Source organism: Leiobunum rupestre, chromosome 6, assembly GCF_980474605.1.
Source record: "Leiobunum rupestre chromosome 6, qqLeiRupe1.1.hap1, whole genome shotgun sequence".
NCBI classification, from domain to species: Eukaryota; Metazoa; Arthropoda; class Arachnida; order Opiliones; family Sclerosomatidae; genus Leiobunum; species Leiobunum rupestre.
The window spans coordinates 38820813-38842626 of record NC_143389.1 but is presented as its reverse complement, the minus strand read 5'-3'; the positions used below and the strand labels follow the sequence as shown (position 1 = coordinate 38842626).

The 21814-nt window shown below is 41.2% G+C and overlaps 1 protein-coding gene across 1 annotated transcript; it reads right to left on the bottom strand.

Moving 5' to 3' along the window:
* Window positions 1-15234: 15234 nt before the first annotated feature.
* LOC149940863 (uncharacterized) lies at window positions 15235-20757 on the bottom strand. Its single transcript, XM_090179383.1, has one exon. The coding sequence runs from the start codon at window positions 20755-20757 to the stop codon at window positions 15235-15237; it is 5523 nt and encodes a 1840-aa protein (XP_090035509.1).
* Window positions 20758-21814: the final 1057 nt, after the last annotated feature.

Below are 21814 nucleotides of genomic sequence, written 5' to 3'. Positions count from 1 at the left end.
AATAGTCTGTAACCGGAGTAGCGCGTAATCGGAATAGCGCGTAATATATTCAAATGATCAATGTTTCGTTTCGGAATAGTCTGTAACCGGAATAGTGGGAATAACCCTAGTAAATACTCCTAGCAACTGGACATATGACCTGTTTGTACGTCTACCCGAATATTCAGATTTGTAGGAATGAAATCTTATATGATTAATAACACGGCCGAAGCATTCAACTTACAGATGTTGATGAAATTTCGAAAACAGACCGTGTGCTTTTGTAGCAGTAAAGCGAAAATGTCTAAATACATTTAGTGTGAACAAGAAATGGCGATTGGCGAATAACTTTTAACCCGTTGTTGCGCCTATCACAGACATGACTATAACTTTATTGTTTTTCTGGGTTAGGCTTAACTAATTTTCTAACTCAAAACACGCGCCCGCATTATTGCGCATTATATTTAAAGTGCACCACAGTTTTGTATATTTAATACATCTTATCTGTTACTTGGTGGCGCAACTAGGTTCTGTAGCCTTGTATTTGAAGCCACCGAGGAAGGAATGCAAAATATTCTTCGTCAAACGTGAGTTTTTACCCACTTTTTAAACATAACTTATGACCAGAAGTAACATAATACCATAAGTATACGAAAACTATATGTGTATACCCGGTTATGCCACAGGGCGTTGCAAAAATTATTTCTGGAAGTAAGAGACGGTTGCTAGCTCGCGTGGTATGAAGGGTTGGCCACCACTCTCCTACTGGTTAAAAAGACCCCAAAAGTTGACTTAGGCCTTTAGTGGTGACTGTTGGGAGTGGTAATGGCGCCAGTGGGAGAACAATATTCGCAAAATAAGGATTAAAATGACGGTGCCAGAAACAAATCTATTGTTAAAGGATTAAAATAACGGTGGCCATTATACAGATAGGAAAGAAACATTCATGTCCGATACCGGGTGTTCGCGTAGTTCGTTAAAGGGGCTCAGAAGCTGAGAGTCATTTAAAAGAAATTGCTAGTACATGTTTTTCAATTTACTGCGCATGCATGAATCCCTCAGCTTTGGCCATGTAAGTAGTTTGTAAAAAACTAAAATTTCTTAGTTGTGAAATTTCCAGGGTATTATTTCTAGTGTGGGATCGCTTTAAATTCAGAAAAATCGTAAATAATTTCGGATTTTTGTTAAAAATATTTTATCACCGGTAGGTGCTATAAAAAACGGTCAAAAACGCCGCCGATCAGTTTAGTTATATATTTTCGGCGGCGTAATCGTCGACCATTTTCGGTATGGAGATACAGGCCGGAAGGCAGGCAATGCTGCCAGATTTCAATAGACCGAAAACGGCCAACTCTCTCAAACATTTTGATTTTGCGGCGTAGCTATCGACTAAAGGCTGGTTTTCACTAAGGCAAAAACGCCACAACGGTGAACGTCGACGCGAAAAATTCCCGTTAGGCCTAATACAATATTTTTACGTTGACGCTCACCGCTATTGCGTTTTTGCCCTAGTGAAAACCAGCCTTAAGACTATTGTAAAGAAATTCCGCTGGCACCGAGCGTTCGTGGGTTTTTAACTGTAATCCCTTCGGAAGGTCCAACAAGTCGGCCCAGGCCGTAATATTAGTTCCACATCAGTGTATTAGAGTGGACAAACCTATACACCCTTAGTGGACACAGGTAGGCAAACAAATACAAAAACTGTTGAGGCTACGTGATTTATTATCGTTTGATAAATAAATTGGCACCCTAAGTTAAAGACTGGATGCCGCCCACCATCAGCTGATTTCCTATTGTTTAATATAAAATTCACCATCCTATGTTAAAGAGTGGCCAACGCCCACCCTCATGAAATCAACTTTTTTCCCGGTAACTCTCCCTTTACGGGGGTTGGTCGGAGGGCGCGTAAATTAACGGCACTGCGTGCGCGTCAAAGAGTTCTATCGAATGAGACCAACTGTTTTTTTCGGTCACTTTCCCTTTAAGGGGGCTGGTCGGAGGGGGCGGAAATTAACGGCACTGCGTGCGCGTCAAAGAGTTCTATCGAATGAGACCAAATCTCTGAACCAACTATACAAACTATACAAGTTCGCCAAGAAGGCGATAATATTATTTTGTGCCACAAATAAACGACTTCGATAAGAAAGTGCCACACTTATTTATTACTTCTGACCATACACGGTTTCGATAAGAAAGTGCCACACGTATTTATTACTTCTGACCATACACGGTTTCGATAAGGGGTCGAAATTGGGGCGGGGGAGGCGAAGTTTGAGGTTAACTTGACCCTAAAACGCCATAAATATACGTAAAATAACTCGGAACAAGTCGGCCCAGGCCGTAATATTAGTTCCACATCAGTGTATTCGAGTGGGCAAACCCATACACCCTTAGTAGACACACTTATTACTGCTGACCATACACGGTTTCGATAAGAAAGTGCCACACGTATTAATTCTGACCATATACGGTTTCGATAAGAAAGTGCCACACTTATTACTGCTGACAATACACGGTTTCGATAAGAAAGTGCCACCCTTAATTATTACTTCTGACCATACACGGTTTCGATAAGAAAGTGCCACACTTATTTATTACTTCTGACCAAACACGGTTTCGATAAGAAAGTGCCACACTTATTTTTTACTTCTGACCTTTGCGACAGCTACGAGGTAGACCTATGAGGTAGACCTCTCTGCAATCAGAGAGCATATATAATATTATATGCTCTCTGCTGCAATGTCTAACGGATCTATCTCTCCCGCCTTTACGGGCACTACTAGTTAACAATCTACTTGTACCGCTATTAAGTAAACGCAAAATTTCGTTCCGCCCCCAATGGAAGAAATGCGCCCCCCTATAGGGCGGGCCCGAAACAAAAAGTATTCAATCGTAAAAGTTCAAGATAAAGTTACGCTTAGGACGGCGTTAACTCGCAGGTTTTTGGAGAATACGCGGCCAGCGGCTATCTGTGTTCGAGTCTCGGCGACGCCGATAATATAAAAAACATATTTTTCGCAGCTCCATCTACCGTGTCGTCGCTTTTCCACGCCAAACAAACTACAACAAACAAACAAACACTTAAAATTCCGTCCATAGCAATAGTGCCACTTCGATATTTATATATCTCGATGTGGAACTAAAAATGACCGTGGCAGCCCGACTCAGTGACGCTCGGAGCTTGCGGAATTTCTTCCCCTCAAAACAAAAACTCTAAACCTTTCAGCTTTGTAACCGAAAAGGTGAAATACGCGCGAAAGAGAGCCCCGAGAAAATATTATCTAGGCTTCTCACTTGTAATTTTAGCGCAGGACCCAAAAGGTCCAAACTTCCTCAAAAAAAAGAAAATCCCAAATTCAAGTCGCGGTCGTTCCATAAGAGCAAGTTGTTAAATTTATAACTGTAAGTTAAAAATATTAAATTGCGTTTAAATGTTAATTACCTCGTCGTCTCCACATAATACCTACAACTAATACTTGGAAATTTTTCAGTCGGTTTTTAAGTAAATTTACGATTTTTCTGAAACTTAGGATCCCTTACTAGAAATAATACCCTGAAAATTTCGCAACTCTATCTCTCGCAGTTTCTCAAAAAATGCCCGGTCAGAGCTATTCAAAACACCTTGTATTATAAAAGGGGCAGGCCAATTTTGTAGTTATTACGTTGCTATACATTAGGCGCAATAAAAAAGCTATTTTCATGGTAATTAAACGAACTATTCCAAATAACTTAGCAATTTGTTATGGCCCCTTCGATATTGACTATAGCATCATAGAACATTTTTACTGGTCTTAGTCTATAACTAGGGGACACTGGATTGAGGTATCCTTCTAATTAAAAATTTTCCGTATTAGTTAAGAGTTCCGTTTTATTACTGTTCATTTTAAGTTCTAGGTGAAGATTTACTCTCAGATTTTCACTTTCTTCGTCTCTGTTGAATAAATTTAGCGGGAATTCCTTTTACAGGGAGGATTGTATCATTGTGAACTGACGTGTGATCGCTCTATTTGTTGCTGCGCTCAGATTTTTACCGTCCGCAGGATCTATAAATCTTTGTTCTCTTTGGTCGAAAAAGTCACGAAAATAATTGAAATCTTCCGTTTTCCACTTCGGGTGGAAAAGTGTTCAGTCTAAAAATGGACATTTCCATATTGAAAAGGTCAACAAATAGGGAGATTCGACGGTTTTTTTAATTGAATGAGTAACGATTTCCAAAAATAGAACAGGACCTTATACAACTTCGGTAAAAATCCGACCGAAAGGACGAAATCGCGGTAACTCAGAATGACGAATTCGAAATTCATACTATTTGTTAGTTTCAAGTAGTAGCTAATAAATTACAGTTCGATGCTATGACCTTGAGCCTCTATCGTTTTTTTTAATTGGCAAAAGCGAACTTTGGCCATTGAGTTAAAAGGGTTTGAAGCCCGAGACCTCCGTCACTAGATTTTTGCGTCGTATCTTTAATTGAACACCAATGCTTATTGTCGCCAATCCAAATGACTTCTGTACATTTGTTAATGATTTCAGACGATATTTTTCCCGGCTAATCTCTATGTGGTAGCAAGTAGTAAATTCTGCCTACAATTGAGTTACATTATTGGGCACGACCTTTGTAAGATAGATTTAACGCTAAAGGTTTTGTATTTTCAAGAGACGTTAATAATGTCCTGGGTAATTTTTGTTTTTGCTTGTTCCTCCCACCAGTTTTCATCGCCCGGGAGTAAAGGTAACCCCTAGAATTTTAATTTCCTTTTAGTTCCAGAAGATACCCAAAGGGGCGTTTACTCTTTCCTTCCAGGGTCCAAGCCAGAGCCCGCTGCTTTTTTTCTAGATTAAAGCACGCGTTACTGGCCTTACCGTAACGGATACATTCGGTTTTTATAGCTGAAAAACCAGTGGCGTAACGAATTGACGTAGGGCCCAGGATTGAACGCGAAAAAGGGGCCCCCACCCTACATGTGGCAGTGATTCCCCAATTTCCCACCCGGGCCACCCCTTCTTGTTCGCGAACGCGATGGGGCCCCCTAAAGGTCGGGGGCCAGGGAAACCTGTCTGGCAAACCCCGTGTGAAAAACCTTCATTCAAGGTGACAAAACTATTCAAGTCGTCGAAACTGATAAAAGTCAAGAGAGAAATGGTAGGTTTATAGAATAGCTTTTCAATTTTGCTCTCTAGTGGCTGAGTAATGGCTCCGTGGCCTAAGTTCAGCTTCACTCTTGCTTCCGCTGATTGGTAGATCATCTTTATAAAGCCCGTGACTGCATCTCCGTCCAACATGATTTAAGACCTTAAATAAATAATTATGGTTTACACGGTTGAAAGACTTCGTTTGGTCCAACGAGACGATGGCCAATGGTAAATTGTGTTTCGTGATATATTGTGTGGTGTCTCGAATTATGGCAATATTTGAGCCGAAAGTACGTCCAGGAATACCGGCCGTTTGTTCTTCCCCTTAAATAGGTAAAAGTGTGGAATAACTAGTCGGGATGTAAGCTTTGATCAAATGCTCCTATCTCCACCTAGAAACTGAGCTTTGGCTCAGGCTAACGGAGAGGGTCCGTGCAAACTGGCCAACTCGGCGGATTGGGTTTTTGAACTGAGTGAGATTTAGGGGTGCTAGTTAAGAAGTTGCCCCCCCCCCCAATTAAAATTAAATTATTTCAAAATCAATTTCTAGAGCAAAATTTAATTGTAAGGTTGTATGATGGAGCAAAATGAGACAAATCTAATGCACTAGTTAGTTTTTGAAATGAGTGAGATTTAGGGGGGCTAGTTATGAAGTTGGCCCCCAATTAAAATTAATTTATTTCAAAACCTATTTCTAGAGCAAAATTTAATTTTAGTGTTGTATTATGGAGCAAAATGAGACGAATCTAGTGCACTAGTTAGTTTTGGAAATGAGTGAGATTTAGGGGGGCTAGTTATGAAGTTGGCCCCCCAATTAAAATTAAATTATTTCAAAACCTATTTCTAGAGCAAAATTTAATTGTAGGGTTGTATGATGGAGCAAAATGAGGCGAATCTAATTGACTAATTAGTTTTTGAAATGAGTGAGATTTAGGAGTGCTAGTTATGAAGTTGGCCCCCCCCCCAATTAAAATTAAATTATTTCAAAAACTATTATAGAGCAAAATTTAATTTTAGTGTTGTATTATGGAGCAAAATGAGACGAATCTAGTGCACTAGTTAGTTTTTGAAATTAGTGAGATTTAGGGGGGCTAGTTATGAAGTTGGCCCCCCAATTAAAATTAAATTATTTCAAAACCTATTTCTAGAGCAAAATTTAATTGTAGGGTTGTATGATGGAGCAAAATGAGGCGAATCTAATTGACTAATTAGTTTTTGAAATGAGTGAGATTTAGGAGTGCTAGTTATGAAGTTGCCCCCCCCCCCAATTAAAATTAAATTATTTCAAAAACTATTATAGAGCAAAATTTAATTTTAGTGTTGTATTATGGAGCAAAATGAGACGAATCTAGTGCACTAGTTAGTTTTTGAAATGAGTGAGATTTAGGGGGGCTAGTTATGAAGTTGGCCCCCCAATTAAAATTAAATTATTTCAAAAACTATTATAGAGCAAAATTTAATTGTAGGGTTGTATGATGGCGCAAAATGAGATGAGTCTAATGCATTAAATAGTTTTTGAAATGAGTGAGATTTAGGAGTGCTAGTTATGAAGTTGGCTCCCCCAATTAAAATTAAATTATTTCAAAAACTATTATAGAGCAAAATTTAATTGTAGGGTTGTATGATAGCGCAAAATGAGATGAATCTAATGCACTTATTTGTTTTTGAAATGAGTGAGATTTAGGAGTGCTAGTTATGAAGTTGGCTCCCCCAATTAAAATTAAATTATTTCAAAACCTATTTCTAGAGCAAAATTTAATTGTAGGGTTGTATGATGGAGCAAAATGAGGCGAATCTAATTGACTAATTAGTTTTTGAAATGAGTGAGATTTAGGAGTGCTAGTTATGAAGTTGGCCCCCCCCAATTAAAATTAAATTATTTCAAAAACTATTATAGAGCAAAATTTAATTTTAGTGTTGTATTATGGAGCAAAATGAGACGAATCTAGTGCACTAGTTAGTTTTGGAAATGAGTGAGATTTAGGGGGCTAGTTATGAAGTTGGCCCCCCAATTAAAATTAAATTATTTCAAAAACTATTATAGAGCAAAATTTAATTGTAGGGTTGTATGATGGCGCAAAATGAGATGAATCTAATGCATTAAATAGTTTTTGAAATGAGTGAGATTTAGGGGGGCTAGTTATGAAGTTGCCCCCCCCCCCCCCCAATTAAAATTAAATTATTTCGAAACCTATTTCTATAGCAAAATTTAATTGTAGGCTTGTATGATGGAGCAAAATGAGGCGAATCTAATGCACTAAATAGTGTTTGAAATGAGTGAGATTTAGGGGGGCTATTTATGAAGTTGCCCCCCCCCAATTAAAATTAAATTATTTCGAAACCTATATAGCAAAATTTAATTGTAGGCTTGTATGATGTAGCAAAATGAGACGAATCTAATGCACTAAATAGTTTTTGAATTGAGTGAGATTTAGGGGGCTAGTTATGAAGTTGCCCCGCCCAATTAAAATTAAATTATTTCAAAAACTATTATAGAGCAAAATTTAATTGTAGGGTTGTATGATGGAGCAAAATGAGACGAATCTAATGCATTTATTTGTTTTTGAAATGAGTGAGATTTAGGGGTTGCTAGTTATGAAGTTGGCCCCCCAATTAAAATTAAATTATTTCAAAACCTATTTCTAGAGCAAAATTTAATTGTAGGGTTGTATGATGGAGCAAAATGAGACGAATCTAATGCACTAATTAGTTTTTGAAATGAGTGAGATTAAGGGGGGCTAGTTATGAAGTTGCCCCCCCCCAATTAAAATTAAATTATTTCAAAAACTATTATAGAGCAAAATTTAATTTTAGTGTTGTATTATGGAGCAAAATGAGACGAAAATTATAAGTTATAGCGTCTTCGTCTAGAGTCAAAGGGGGGGGACAACTTAAGGGACCCGTATACTAGTGGTACTCGAACATTTCTGTACATTATCGATAGGTGGCGGTGCGACTATTGAAACTGGCAAATTACTGAAAGCAGACAAGTTGTTGACTGCAGTGACGTCAACAACTTGTCTGCTTTATTTAATTATGGTTTTAAGGTAAACGAATAAATTTAAACAAAGTAGATAATATATTTCGATCTAAATAATATATTTTATACAATGCGATTCTAATATTAGCCATTCTCTTTGAAATGTTTTATGGTTGTACAAAGGATTTTAACTCAGTAAAACACTTAGGACGCGCAAGGTCTAGCATATTACTTCAGAGCACATCACTTGTCGATAAATAAGTCCAGTTTATGACGTTTATGGGAATATAATTACAGATCTTGCCCGTTATTTGATTTCACTACTTTTATGGCCTGGAGTAATATAGGACGTGACGTTTTTGTTTAAAGGACCTTGCAATTTTTAACCGAATGGGTTTTGGGTGGATTTTACGCCTTTTTGTTTATAACAATAGAAGTGAAGTTATTATAATACCTTCAAACGTAACAAAGCGGAAATAATATTTATAAACAAAATTGGAAAGTGAACTTTCACCTAATTGGAATATTGAGAACTGCCTAGCTCTTTTTTTTTTTTTGTCGATTGTGACGTGTGGGACAATTCAGTCCTCTCGTCCATTTGAATAATCAGGGCGAGATATGTGTAAAGGCCACGCCAACGGGGGGATACGTGGGGACAGGGGTGAGGACACCCGTGGCGGAAGTATTCCGACCACCCGTTGGGGGAATGGTGGTCTTCCTCAAACGGCCATCCACAAACTCTACCTCCCAGACGCTTGGGATTACAGGAGTACGCCACTACTACCGGCTGCCTAGCTCTTTCGCCAACATTGTGTACGTTTAGATATTGTTTACTTTAATTTTTTGAAAATGTGACGTCATTATGATCTTTAATTAATTTTTTAATGTTAATAAATAAGCTTGTACGATTGTTATTAAGCTTTACACGTTTTGTACTGTGTTTATTACTCATTGGCATCGATAACCGCCCTCTGGCAGCACACTGCCCACCCTGACACTGGCGAGACACTTCGAACTCACTGCACCTCTTTCACTTGGAAACAACCTATAAATCAGTAGCATTCGAATGTTTAATCTATTTCCCTGGGACAAGATCTGTAATTATATTCCCATAAACGTCATAAACTGGACTTATTTATCGACAAGCCCTATGGCGGACAACCCCCACCCTGACACTCGCAAGACTATTGTTGTCGAACTCAGCGCCCATTTTTACCTACAATCCACCTATAAATATGTTGCATACATAGTTTCCAAGTATATCCGTCATAGCGGACTATTTTTTCGAACACAGCGCCACTTTTTCACCTAGAATCAACCCTCAAACCTTTTGCATTATCTTTTTTTAAATCGCTGGTCGCTCCGGTATAGGCCTTCTTATGTGTTTATTACTCCATGGTTTCGTTACCGACTCGCTGAACTGTACATTTGTCGCCATAGCTCAAGAACTATACCAGATATGAACTTCTCCTTTGGAAGGACACAATGGGAGCTTAATTTGAAACTGTATACCAAACTTCATTTGAATCGGTTCAGTAGTGTTTGCTGTAGAGCGGTCTGCGAGGAGAAGATGGAAGAAGAAGAAGAAAAATTAAGCCTTACTTTGCCCCATTACTACGAAACGTCGCCTCAACCCTGTTCGATCTAATTCGTATATGTTTGTCGCGTTCCTGTAACCTTTCAAACGATACATCACTTGTTTTGATACGACCTATAGTTTTTGAGATACGAGCAGTGGCGTAGCGTGCATTTCTTCCACCCGGGGCCAACCCTAAATTTGCCGCCCCTCCAAAAGTAGGCAAAAATTCTGTGATACTCTGTTGATTGCAAAATGATTCAAGTCGTTAAAAAATTAAAATTTTATTCTGCGCGAACTCTTTTATGCAATGGTCAATATTAATTTGTACCTCTTGTTCGATTGCCACGATACCCAGATTTGTTAATCTGAACGACATTGTAGATTTTAAATAGTAACTGCACCGCGCTTCTCAATAACAATAACTGACGTTTCGTTCGAGCCGGTTAGACTCGTCGACTGTTTTCTGTTGGCGGTTTTTGCAGTGTTGCCACACCGCGCGCTGCCCGGCTAGACTCGTAGACTGTTCTGTTGACGGCATAGAAATCTCATAAACACAGCGCACGGTGTGACATCGGTTAACGGTAATAGTTAGTGTAGGGAGCTGTTGGCTCGAACGCGTGGCATGCAGGGCTTGCCACCACCCTCCTACGCATTGTAACCCGGCCACCCGAATTAATGGCTTCAAAAGTCGCTTGATGACTTAGGCCTAAGGTGGTGCCTTGGGTATTAGCCTAGCTGATTATTATTATTATTATCAGAAATTATAGCCCAGTGTACCGGTAACAAGAGAACCACACCACCGGAGGCCTATCATCATAATGCCTTACGCCAGCGGCCACAGCCCGGACAGGTGACAAAACCAACATGGGTAGTAGTACCCTACTACTGAAGGTCGCAAGCCGCTCTCCCAGCAGAAGGTTCAACAATGGGTTGACCAATTCGCCCCTTCGCACACAGCAGTGGGTTACATGAGCGGGTGCTCTAGCATCGGAATCCAGCACCTTAACTACATAGGTGAGGTGCCAAAGCCCTTAAGAAAAGGTGGACTAAAGGGGGACAACGGGCACACTGCGGTCCAGCGTAACCCGGCACGATCGGCACCGTAGATCCCAATGGGCTCCACAAAGCCGGGAAACCGGGCCACAGCGCCTCATACGGAGACCCGCCGCCCCACAGCAGGCCACCAAATCCGCCTAGGCGACAGGATGCCTGGCCCCTCTCCATTAGTTTGAGCTGAAGCTTAGTTTCCAGCCCTTACCTGACCGAAGTCGGAGGTCGGAGATCGGACCATTTGATCTCAGCTAACATCTCCCGGTGTGCCACCGCCCTTATGGGTTACAATAGCCGGACCCCGACTCCTCAGTAAAGCCACCAGTTATTGAACACTCAGACCCCTTAAGGGCCTGTGACAACACTGCAATAGTCGCCTGCCAGCGGCTGCCGCCAATGTCACTTTTCTGACCCAGAATATCGGCCGGCCGCGTTGGTTTCAATTTGCCAGGCCGCCCCCTACATCTATGCCGCCCGGGGCCATGGCCCCCTTTGCCCCCCCCCCACGCTACGCCACTGGATACGAGGGGGTAAAATCGACTTCATTCTGACTCGAGATAATATAGCAAGTGCTCGGGTAGGTGCTCTACTCTATACCCGGACCTTGCATAGGGACTACCATCCCTTTTGATCGGCTTCATTCTGACACGAGATAATATAGCAAGTGCTCGGGTAGGTGCTTTACTCTATACCCGGACCTTGCATAGGGACTACCGTTCCTTTTGATATATATATATCGAGTGGAACTATTGTTTTCGATGGAAAGTTTTGTGTCGTCGTCGTTGTTGTTGTTGGCGTCCACATTTGCAACACCTCCCATATCTTTTTAATGGAGTGTCATAACAACGAGGTTTTCTCCAGGAATAACGAATATGTTTGTCACTATCTGCACAACCAAGTTCCACGGGTTAAAAGTAGTTAGCGGCGATTTGTCAGCCCCTTTCATTCGACCCCCTCTTAAAAACGTTTTTAAAAATACGCAGTCTTATAATAGGCCGATAAACATATTATCCTACGAGGAGACATCAGTACTTCCCCCTCGTAAACCTGCGAAAAAGAAGATTTCTCTGATTGGTCGGAATTTACGGCCAACTTCGACGATTTTTTTTGCAGTCTAATCTAACGAATTCGCGAATCGGCAAGTTTGAAGCGATGGATTCTCCAAAGAAAAGGTTTGTTAATGTTTTTGATAAATGTAAATTAAATAGCATTTAAATAAAACAGCAAACAGATCCTCCAATTCCAATTAGACGATTCATTTTATATTTTTAACTTATAATTTACGTGTTAATCATAAGAAACGTTCGCGTAAGGCCACGATTCTTGCTAAGGCTTATGTTTCCCACAAAAATACTGCAGCAGACGAAATTTGTTTTTAACGTTTTTATATCTGTACATAGATGGCGCTGCTGTTGAACATACGTCACAGACTTACTTCCCGAAATCCTCTAGTAGTGACGGAAAGAGAACAACTTAGGCGAAATATTTTTATCGGCCTATTTTGGATCTGTTTGAATTTTAAATTTAGATTCTTTTTTAATCTTTATAACTGCTATACCTCTACATTGTGTGCAAGTTTCAACTCTGTAAATCAAACGGGGGGCGCTACATCCCCCCTTTTCCGATTTTGAGCGTTGATTTACGCACTCTAATTATTACCGAACTGACTAATTGTGAATGACATAAAAAATTGGTTTCTTTTTTAAAATACGTATTTATATTACTTTTAATGGTGTGCCGGGTTATGGCGCCCTAGAAAAATTAGGGGCCCATGGGCGCGGGGTGCCACTTAAAACCACATTTCCGCTGGCGTTCGTTTTTGCCTTACGCAGAGTGCGTAACTTACTTATCGAAGCCGCGTATGGCCAGAAGTAACAAATAAGTGTGACACTTACTTATCAAAGCCGTGTATGGCCAACGCTATTCGCGTGCGATTTTTTTTTAAATAGAGCTAATACCCAAGGCACCACCTTCGACCACATAAGCAATGTTCCTTGTGCGTGATCAAGTAACAGGTGGCCGGGTTACAATGCGTAGGAGGGTGGTGGCAAGCCCTTCATGCCACGCGAGCCAACAGCTCCCTACACTAACTATTACCGTTAACCTCAGCAAGTTTTTATGGGAAGGGGAAACCGAAGATCTCGGTGGAAAACCCCTTTAACCAGTGGGGAGAGAACTTACAAACTCTGCGCAGAAGGAGTGGTTCCGGATTTTCACCCAGTGCCACTAGCTGGGATCGAACCCGGCTCCTCTTGCTGCGAGGCTAAAGTGCTAAAGGTATAACTTTGAAACTTGATGTAGTTATTAGGATGGGTATTGCGGATATTTTACCAGACTTGATTTTAATTTAACGAAGGCTTAGCATGTTTACGCAGTCTTATAATTTTGGATCCGATTGACTTAAATTCCGTTTAATTTTTAATCTATATTACTGCTATACCTCTACACTGTGTGCACGTTTCAGCTCTGCAGGTAAACGGGGGGCGCTACAGCCCCCATTTAAAAACAATTACGCAGTCTTATAATTTTGGATCCGATTGACTTAAATTCCGTTTAATTTTTAATCTATATTACTGCTATACCTCTACACTGTGTGCACGTTTCAGCTCTGCAGGTAAACGGGGGGCGCTACAGCCCCCATTTAAAAACAATTACGCAGTCTTATAATTTTGGATCCGATTGACTTAAATTCCGTTTAATTTTTAATCTATATTACTGCTATACCTCTACACTGTGTGCACGTTTCAGCTCTGCAGGTAAACGGGGGGCGCTACAGCCCCCATTTAAAAACAATTACGCAGTCTTATAATTTTGGATCCGATTGACTTAAATTCCGTTTCATTTTTAATCTATATTACTGCTATACCTCTACACTGTGTGCACGTTTCAGCTCTGCAGGTAAACGGGGGGCGCTACAGCCCCCATTTAAAAACAATTACGCAGTCTTATAATTTTGGATCCGATTGACTTAAATTCCGTTTCATTTTTAATCTATATTACTGCTATACCTCTACACTGTGTGCACGTTTCAGCACTGCAGGTAAACGGGGGGCGCTACAGCCCCCATTTAAAAACAATTACGCAGTCTTATAATTTTGGATCCGATTGACTTTTAAATTCCGTTTCATTTCTAATCTTTATTACTGCTATACCTCTACACTGTGTGCACGTTTCAGCTCTGTCAGGTAAACGGGGGGCGCAACAGCCCCCCTTTTCCGATTTTGAGCGTTGATTTACGAAAGTTCTTAAAAATCTTCCGTTATTAAAATGCGTTATTAATAGATTAGTTTCTATCGGATTTAAGATACGGGACCCAAACTTAGAATACAGATAAAGGAGCTGAAATCTGACGCTATGCTTAACCCTTTTAACACGCGCCAAGGCTTATTGAGCGTACGCGAATTTCCTTCGTAGTTTCTATTGGATTTGAGATACGGGGCTTAAACTCTGAATAGAGGTAAAGGTGGTTACGTTTGGCACTATGCTTAACCTTGGATCAATAATAAGACTCCTGTTACTTTTACAATGTTTCTCTTTAATCATTAGAAAATATTTCAGTCTGTTTCTTGTGTTATATCCCACCGTTCTTCCTCTTTAAATAAATACGTTGTTTTCCTTACGAGTGTTACAATAAAGTACTGAACAAAACAATACGTCAGGCATGTATTTCGGGGACCAAAACGCCTTTCAAAGTTTTGCGTCTAAAATCCCCGGATCGCAAAGCGCACTTCCATCGAATTATTCTTGACGCGTTTTCCTGTTGGGGGGAGTTTGAGTTTGAGGGTTCCCACAAAGTTTGAACTTAAGCGGCTTGCTTAAGTTCGGGTCCGAGACTAATTTTTGGGGAGAGCTTGCGGCGGACTGAAACACCGATAAGCGAGACCTAATTAGAATAAATGAAACACAATTTTTCTATAGCTAACTAAACTTTATTTTTACTATTGGTGGCTCGTTTAGAATGAGCCCTAAGAAATGTTGTTGCTCCTTACAAAATTTGGAGGAGAAGTACTTCTTCTTTTCAAAAAGTTTCTCTCTTTTAAGATACAAAGGGTTTATCCCCCTTTAGGAGGGGTCGAAATTGGGGGTGCGAGAATTCGGCCAAGGACAGCGCGTAGGCTCTATAATGCTACGGGAAGAAGACCCCGAGCGGACCCGAGGTTAGTAATGCCCAAATTTTCCACTCTTTCCTCGGAGAATTCTCGCTCCCTTCACACAATACACGGGATATTGCACCACGTGTTGAAAATGCCGTTGACTATTTTATTTAGTTTTTTTTTCCAAAGGGATTATAATACTTGGCATACATTTATATTTCTTAAATTCTATACAGTTTTACAATTATTTTTACTTTTAATTTTAGCTTTGGATTTTAAGTCTGACAATTTTTACAATGCTTTTTATTTTACAAACGTTTGACAACAATATTTGAATTAAATTTATAAGCGTTGCGCAATTGCTCTAATCGCCGATTTTTCTACACTCCCGCCCGAAATGCGACTACAGCATTTCGACAACGTTAATCGCGCGCTTGTAAATCTCTAATTTCCAATCCGTATAAGAGTTGGATCGGTCTTCTCAACACTGTTCCGTTCGAGGTTCTTACGAGACACGACCTAACTTTACCATCGCGTCCGATCTGAAGTTCTTGTATAACACCCATTTTCCACATGTGTTTCGATACCTTATCGTCGTGTACCAAAACCACGTCGTTAACCTGGTAGTTAGTTTCAGTTTTAGTTGTAGGTGTGTGATGCGCGGATCTCAGTGCCATTAAATATTCCGATTTCCATCGCGCGCAGAGTCTTTCCATTAAAATGAGACGATGCCTTTCTCTTCTTTTCATCTCCTCTCTTGTTTGATTTTTGGGGTCGATTGTTATTTTTTGTGGTGGCAAACTGGTTAATCTTCTCCCGATCAGTAGATGGGCAGGTGTCAGAGGCTCTGGCTCGTTTGCGTCCGATGACGTATAGGTCAGCGGTCTTGAATTGATGACTGCTTCTACCTCTGCTAAAACTGTCTGCATTTCTGGAAAGTCAAGGGTAGTTTTACCTAGACCTTTTTTGAGCGCTGTTTTCGTTGAGCGGACAAGCCTTTCGAAAAATCCTCCCCACCATGGGGCTCTTTCCGCGTTGAAAATCCAAGTTATTCCGTGGTTGGCGAAATAATTCCTTATTTCCGGTTGAGTTAAATTTTGCCAGATGGCCTTGAGTTCTGAATTTGCCTTTATGAAGCTCTTGGCGTTGTCTGAGATTATTTGACTTGGCAGACCTCTTTTAGCTATCAATCGTCGGAATGCTAGTAGAAGGTCTCTCGTGGACTGCGTTTGAACTAGCTCCAAATGTACCGCTCTGACTGCGGCGCACGTGAAAAGGCATATGTAAGCTTTGTGCAAGTCTTTTTCTTGGTTTCGACCCTTGACAAACAATGGTCCACAAAAGTCCACTCCAATTACCGTAAACGCTTCTGTTACGTTGCTTCGTCCCGCCGGCAGGGGAGCGAAAGGCATTTCACCGGGTTTTGACCGGTATTTTTTGCACGTGGCGCAGTTGTTGACCACTTTTTTTACTAATTGCTTTCCCGCGGGAATCCAATACCTCGTTCTTAATTGCGTGAATGTGGCCTGAATTCCCTCGTGAAGCACTTGTCCGTGACATTCTTCGGCAAGAAGATAAGCCAGTCGTTGAGCTTTGTCTAGAATCGCCGGGTGCTTTTCTTCGTAGGTAAGGTCGGCTTGTTGTAGGCGCCCACCTACGCGTAATAGTCCGTCCGTTCCTAAGATTGGCGTTAGCGTGAGAATTTTTGAGTTAGAAGGAATTTTTTCTTCGCGGATCAAGGCTTCCAGTTCCGAAGGGAAATCCATCAATTGGGTTGATTTTACCCAAAGGTTTCTTGCGTTACAAAGTTCCGAGGCGGTTAATGGATCCGTTGATATTTCGTTTTTCTTAAATTTCTCCACTGCTCTAAGTACCATTGCTGTTATTCGTAGAGGTTTTTTCCAGGTGCTGAAATTTTCTAAGGCAATTATATTTTGAATGTTCAAGGTGTTTTTTATTTTGATAGCTAATACAGTCGTTTTCCGCCTTTCGACGTCCAGGATGTCTTGTGATGGCTGCTCGGTCGGGTTCTTCGGCCATTGTTCCTTGTCTGATACCAGCCACGGTGGGCCTAAAAACCAGATATCTTCTTTCAGCAATTTTTTAACGTCAACCCCTCTTGACGGGAGATCGGCTGGGTTTTGACTGCCGGGGCAGTGTGACCAAGAACGCGGCTCCACTAACTTTTGTATTTCCGCAACTCTGTTGGATACGAACGGAAGCCAAGTCTTAGGGGTATCCTTCACCCAATGAAGCGCTATTGTTGAGTCACTCCACATGTAGACTTCGAGATTGTTTTGATCGAATATTTGTCTGACGTGGTTGACCAGCTTCGCTCCTAACAGGCATGCTAATAACTCCAACCTTGGAAGTGACATTTCCGGTTGCTTTTTTTTCAGTGGCGCCACTTTTGCTTTTGCTGTTACGAAAGAAACTCCTATTTTTCCGCTTTCCGTTTCAAATCTGACGTATATCACCGCTCCATACGCCTTGATACTACTATCGCAGAAACAGTGTAAGTGTTGGGCTTTGATTTTCTCGTTGTAGTAGCATCTTCGTAATTTTAATTCTTGGAGCTCTACCATTTCATTGCTCCATTTTTGAAATTCCTTAATAATTTCGATTGGAAGCTCTTCGTCCCAAGTTTTTTCGAGAGCCCAAAGTGTTTGAAAAAGGATCTTCGCCCGTATGGTATAGGGTGCTAAGATGCCTATTGGATCAAAGATCTGTGCGACGGTACTTAGAATAAATCGTTTGGTTTTCTTTGGATTTTTGAGACCCTCCAAAATATTGGCGAAGTCGAAAGTGATGACGTCCTGATTTGTATCCCATTGTAGTCCTAAGACCTTGTGCGAGGCGTTGGCTTCTGTTGAATTTTCTTCGGTTGGAAAATTGTTGTCCTCTCTCCATTTCTTTTCTAAAGCCTTTGAGTTTGAGCTCCACTTTCGTAGGCGCATTCCTGCTTCCTTCATGATTTTATTTGCATTTGAGGACATTTCGTAGGCCTTTTTCTCATCTTTATTTCCGGTCACCAAGTCATCCACGTAGACATCATTGAGAAGCGCAATAACTTCCTCCTTGTTTTGGTCGTATTTTTTCAAATGCAGTTTGATTGTAGCTGCCAAAAGGAATGGTGAGCTGGTAACTCCGAACGCAGCCCGTGTGACCCGAAGAACCTGGAATTCGTCTTTTTTTATTTTGCCGTCTTCTTCGATTACCCAAAGAAATCTTAGGGAATCTCTGTCTTCTGGTGCCAACTCCACTTGGAGAAAGGCCTTTTCTAGATCTGCGGTTATGGCTACAGGGTGTTTGCGAAAGCGCAGCCAAAGCGTAAGAAGTTCTGGGTTTAAGTTCGGCCCACTGGCCAAGCAATCGTTCAGTGAAGGCGCTCCTGTTGCGTGAGCTGACGCGTCGTACACGACACGTAGCTTTGTGGTGCTACTGGCTTCTCTCTTGACTCCTTGGTGAGGGAGATAAAACGTCCCTGGATTCTCTGGCGTCTCTACTATTTCAACAATCCCGTTTTCTCGCTGTTCGTTGATAATGCTTTTGTAATCTTCGTAGTATTGCGGGTTTTCTTCAAATTTCTTGATTAATGGTTTCAGGCGTTTGATTGCTACGTTGAAATTGTTAGGTAGGTTTGATTTTCCCGTGAGCCACGGTTGTTTGACTTGGTAGCGTTCTCCTTGAAAGATGGCGCTGGCTTCGAATTCTTCCACTATTTTGACGTTTGTAGGGACTAGGTCTTCGTTAGAACTGATGCCAAGCGACTCCAGTTCCCAAAAGTTTTTTATTGTGTCCGATACTTTCTTTTCTTCCGTACTGATACGTAGTACTTGGATTATTTCGCAATTGTTGACTCCAGTTTGATTGACGTTTATGGGTCCTTGTAAAGTCCATCCTAGCTTAGTTTCTTGCGCAACTAGCGACGGACTTAACCTCTGGAGGTTGTTTGTGACGAACTGCCAATAAAAGTCGCTTCCTATTAATACTTCTACGTGGCAGGTCGTTTTTGGTCCTTGACCGAATTCATCCGCCAGCTGGTAGTTGTTCGTTTTGATAAACTTTTCCATTTCTTCACAGTCTACATTCGTGACCGCTTGACAGAGGTAAGGAACCTCGATTGCTACGACTTGGATTTTGCTTCCGTTTTCTTTGACGTTTTCCAGGGTTAGCAATACCTTCCTTCTTCTCGAGGACTCTGGGTTTTCATTTCCGAAGTTGTTGATAGTAAGCAGAGTGACTCCTACTACTGGGAGGTTGAGTTGACGCGATATTCTTTCGTGAATGAATGTGGCTTCGCTTCCGCCGTCCAGGAGGCATCTCACACGCGACATTTTGTTTGTTGAGTCGCGGGGGTTTCTCGCTATCGCGTGCGCCGTCTGAAGAAATACGGTCCGGTTGACCGTTACGGAGGTGCAGGTTTTGAGCTCGGCGGAGGCCTTTTCCTTGGTTCTCGCGGTTTCTTCGAATTTCGGCGCTCCTTTGAAGGTTTTTTGGTGGGTTAGATTCGCGTGGCTTGCCGGACACACAGCCATGTTGTGATTTTTTTTACAGATACGGCACGTTCTATATTTTGATGGACAATTTCTCACACCGTGATTTCTTTTGAGACAATTGAAACATCTTCCATCCGCGCTAATTTTTTCCCGCTTTGAATTTATTGAATGCGTGGAACAATTTCCCGATCCGTGGGTGTCAACTTCACAGAAAATGCAGAAGAAGACGCCCTGGGCGCCTTGCGAAACTACTTGCGTTGAAAGAGCTGACGCGGAACCAGAATAATGATTGGCACTGTTATTCCGGTACTCCGGTTTTGACGATTTCGCGGGGTGTTGGGGTTCACTTTTTTCTTTTTCAATTTTTCCGCCTAACATGCTGCACCTTTCGCGGCTTTCAACCTCTTTTCGCAGAAACGCGACGAGCGTGTCTGCGTTCCATTCGGCGTCCGACGTACGCGTACGGCTAAACTCGAGCCTTATTTCTTCGGGTAAGGCTTGTAAAATAGCGGGGCACAAACACGAACTGCTACTGCTAGTATCGCTACCGAGAGCCTTTAAACTGCGAATATGATATTCGCACGACAAGAGCAAATTGCGCAACGCTTTTATATCCCTTACTTTAGTGACAGGTTCTAATTTTAACATTAATTTTTGATGGTGATGAATCATAGCGTCTGTACGCCCATAAGTCTCTTTCAACAATTTTACAGCCTCATCATAAGAACTATCTGAACAATCAGCTTCGTAACTCGATACCAAATTTCTAGCCTCACCAGTTAAATAAGACAATAAATAATTGAATTTTTCTACCTTCGGAAGATTGGTGTTATCCACTGCTGCCTTGTATCGGCTCCAGAATCCGTTGAATTTGAGAAGGTCTCCATCGAAGGTTGGCATTTTTAGTTCGGGTAATTTAGTCACTGATAACTGTCCGTTGTTTCCCATGACGAAAGCACTAGCAGTTGCGTTGAGAGTTTGTTGATTGTTATTGTTTTGAGGGGCGTTGTTCCCTTGCGTCGCGGCGGCTCGTAGTTTTCGGTTGGCCCTTGACTTGGCTAGGGTGATTTTGTCGGCATATTTTTCAGCATCCTTTAGTTCCTTGCGCAGCTCCTTGAGGTTGATCGTTACGTCTTGTACGTTCCTCTCCAGAGGACTCAGCACTGATTCCTTTTGCGTGAGTAGGTGTAAGTTGTCTTCGATTTCTACGACGCTTGAGTTTGGGTCCAGCATCAGCGCCTCCAGTTCGTTAGTAATTTTTGTTACTTGCGACCTTGCCGTTTTTCTTTGGGTCTTCAGCCGTTGGACAGCCATTGACTCCTTTGGGTTTGCATCCTCTTCTCCGGAAGCGTCCGTGTAATCGGTTTCCGATCCCGAAGGCTCCTCTCCGTTGTGGTTTGCAGCTTGGTCCTTTTGTTTTGTTAATTGATCTTTATTTTTTGCCATTTTGATTTCTTTTTCACTACTCTATATTGAGTCCCGCACTGCGAACTTTTTATCGCGAGGTTTGAATTAGTCCCGGGTTTCGGCACCAAATGTTGGGGGGAGTTTGAGTTTGAGGGTTCCCACAAAGTTTGAACTTAAGCGGCTTGCTTAAGTTCGGGTCCGAGACTAATTTTTGGGGAGAGCTTGCGGCGGACTGAAACACCGATAAGCGAGACCTAATTAGAATAAATGAAACACAATTTTTCTATAGCTAACTAAACTTTATTTTTACTATTGGTGGCTCGTTTAGAATGAGCCCTAAGAAATGTTGTTGCTCCTTACAAAATTTGGAGGAGAAGTACTTCTTCTTTTCAAAAAGTTTCTCTCTTTTAAGATACAAAGGGTTTATCCCCCTTTAGGAGGGGTCGAAATTGGGGGTGCGAGAATTCGGCCAAGGACAGCGCGTAGGCTCTATAATGCTACGGGAAGAAGACCCCGAGCGGACCCGAGGTTAGTAATGCCCAAATTTTCCACTCTTTCCTCGGAGAATTCTCGCTCCCTTCACACAATACACGGGATATTGCACCACGTGTTGAAAATGCCGTTGACTATTTTATTTAGTTTTTTTTTCCAAAGGGATTATAATACTTGGCATACATTTATATTTCTTAAATTCTATACAGTTTTACAATTATTTTTACTTTTAATTTTAGCTTTGGATTTTAAGTCTGACAATTTTTACAATGCTTTTTATTTTACAAACGTTTGACAACAATATTTGAATTAAATTTATAAGCGTTGCGCAATTGCTCTAATCGCCGATTTTTCTACATTTCCGTTGAGTTTTGCGTCTCTATAAGCGCAGCGACTCACAGGATCTCTGATACTTGAGACCACATTTTAAACTATCCGCGAAGCCAATTGTTTCAAGTATGTATTTATTTATATTTAAGTAGCATGCTTGTTGAAATAATGGAAACCTTTCATAGTAAATAGAACGTCGTGTTTTTGCTAAGCCTTAATACGTCAAAAAAGCTACCGGTCTAAAAGCATCTTTGCTAAAAGGAAACAGCCAGTG

Bases quoted from the DNA above. Each gene is read 5' to 3' on its own strand.
- LOC149940863 (XM_090179383.1), bottom strand. From the start codon at position 20,757: ATGGCAAAAAATAAAGATCAATTAACAAAACAAAAGGACCAAGCTGCA.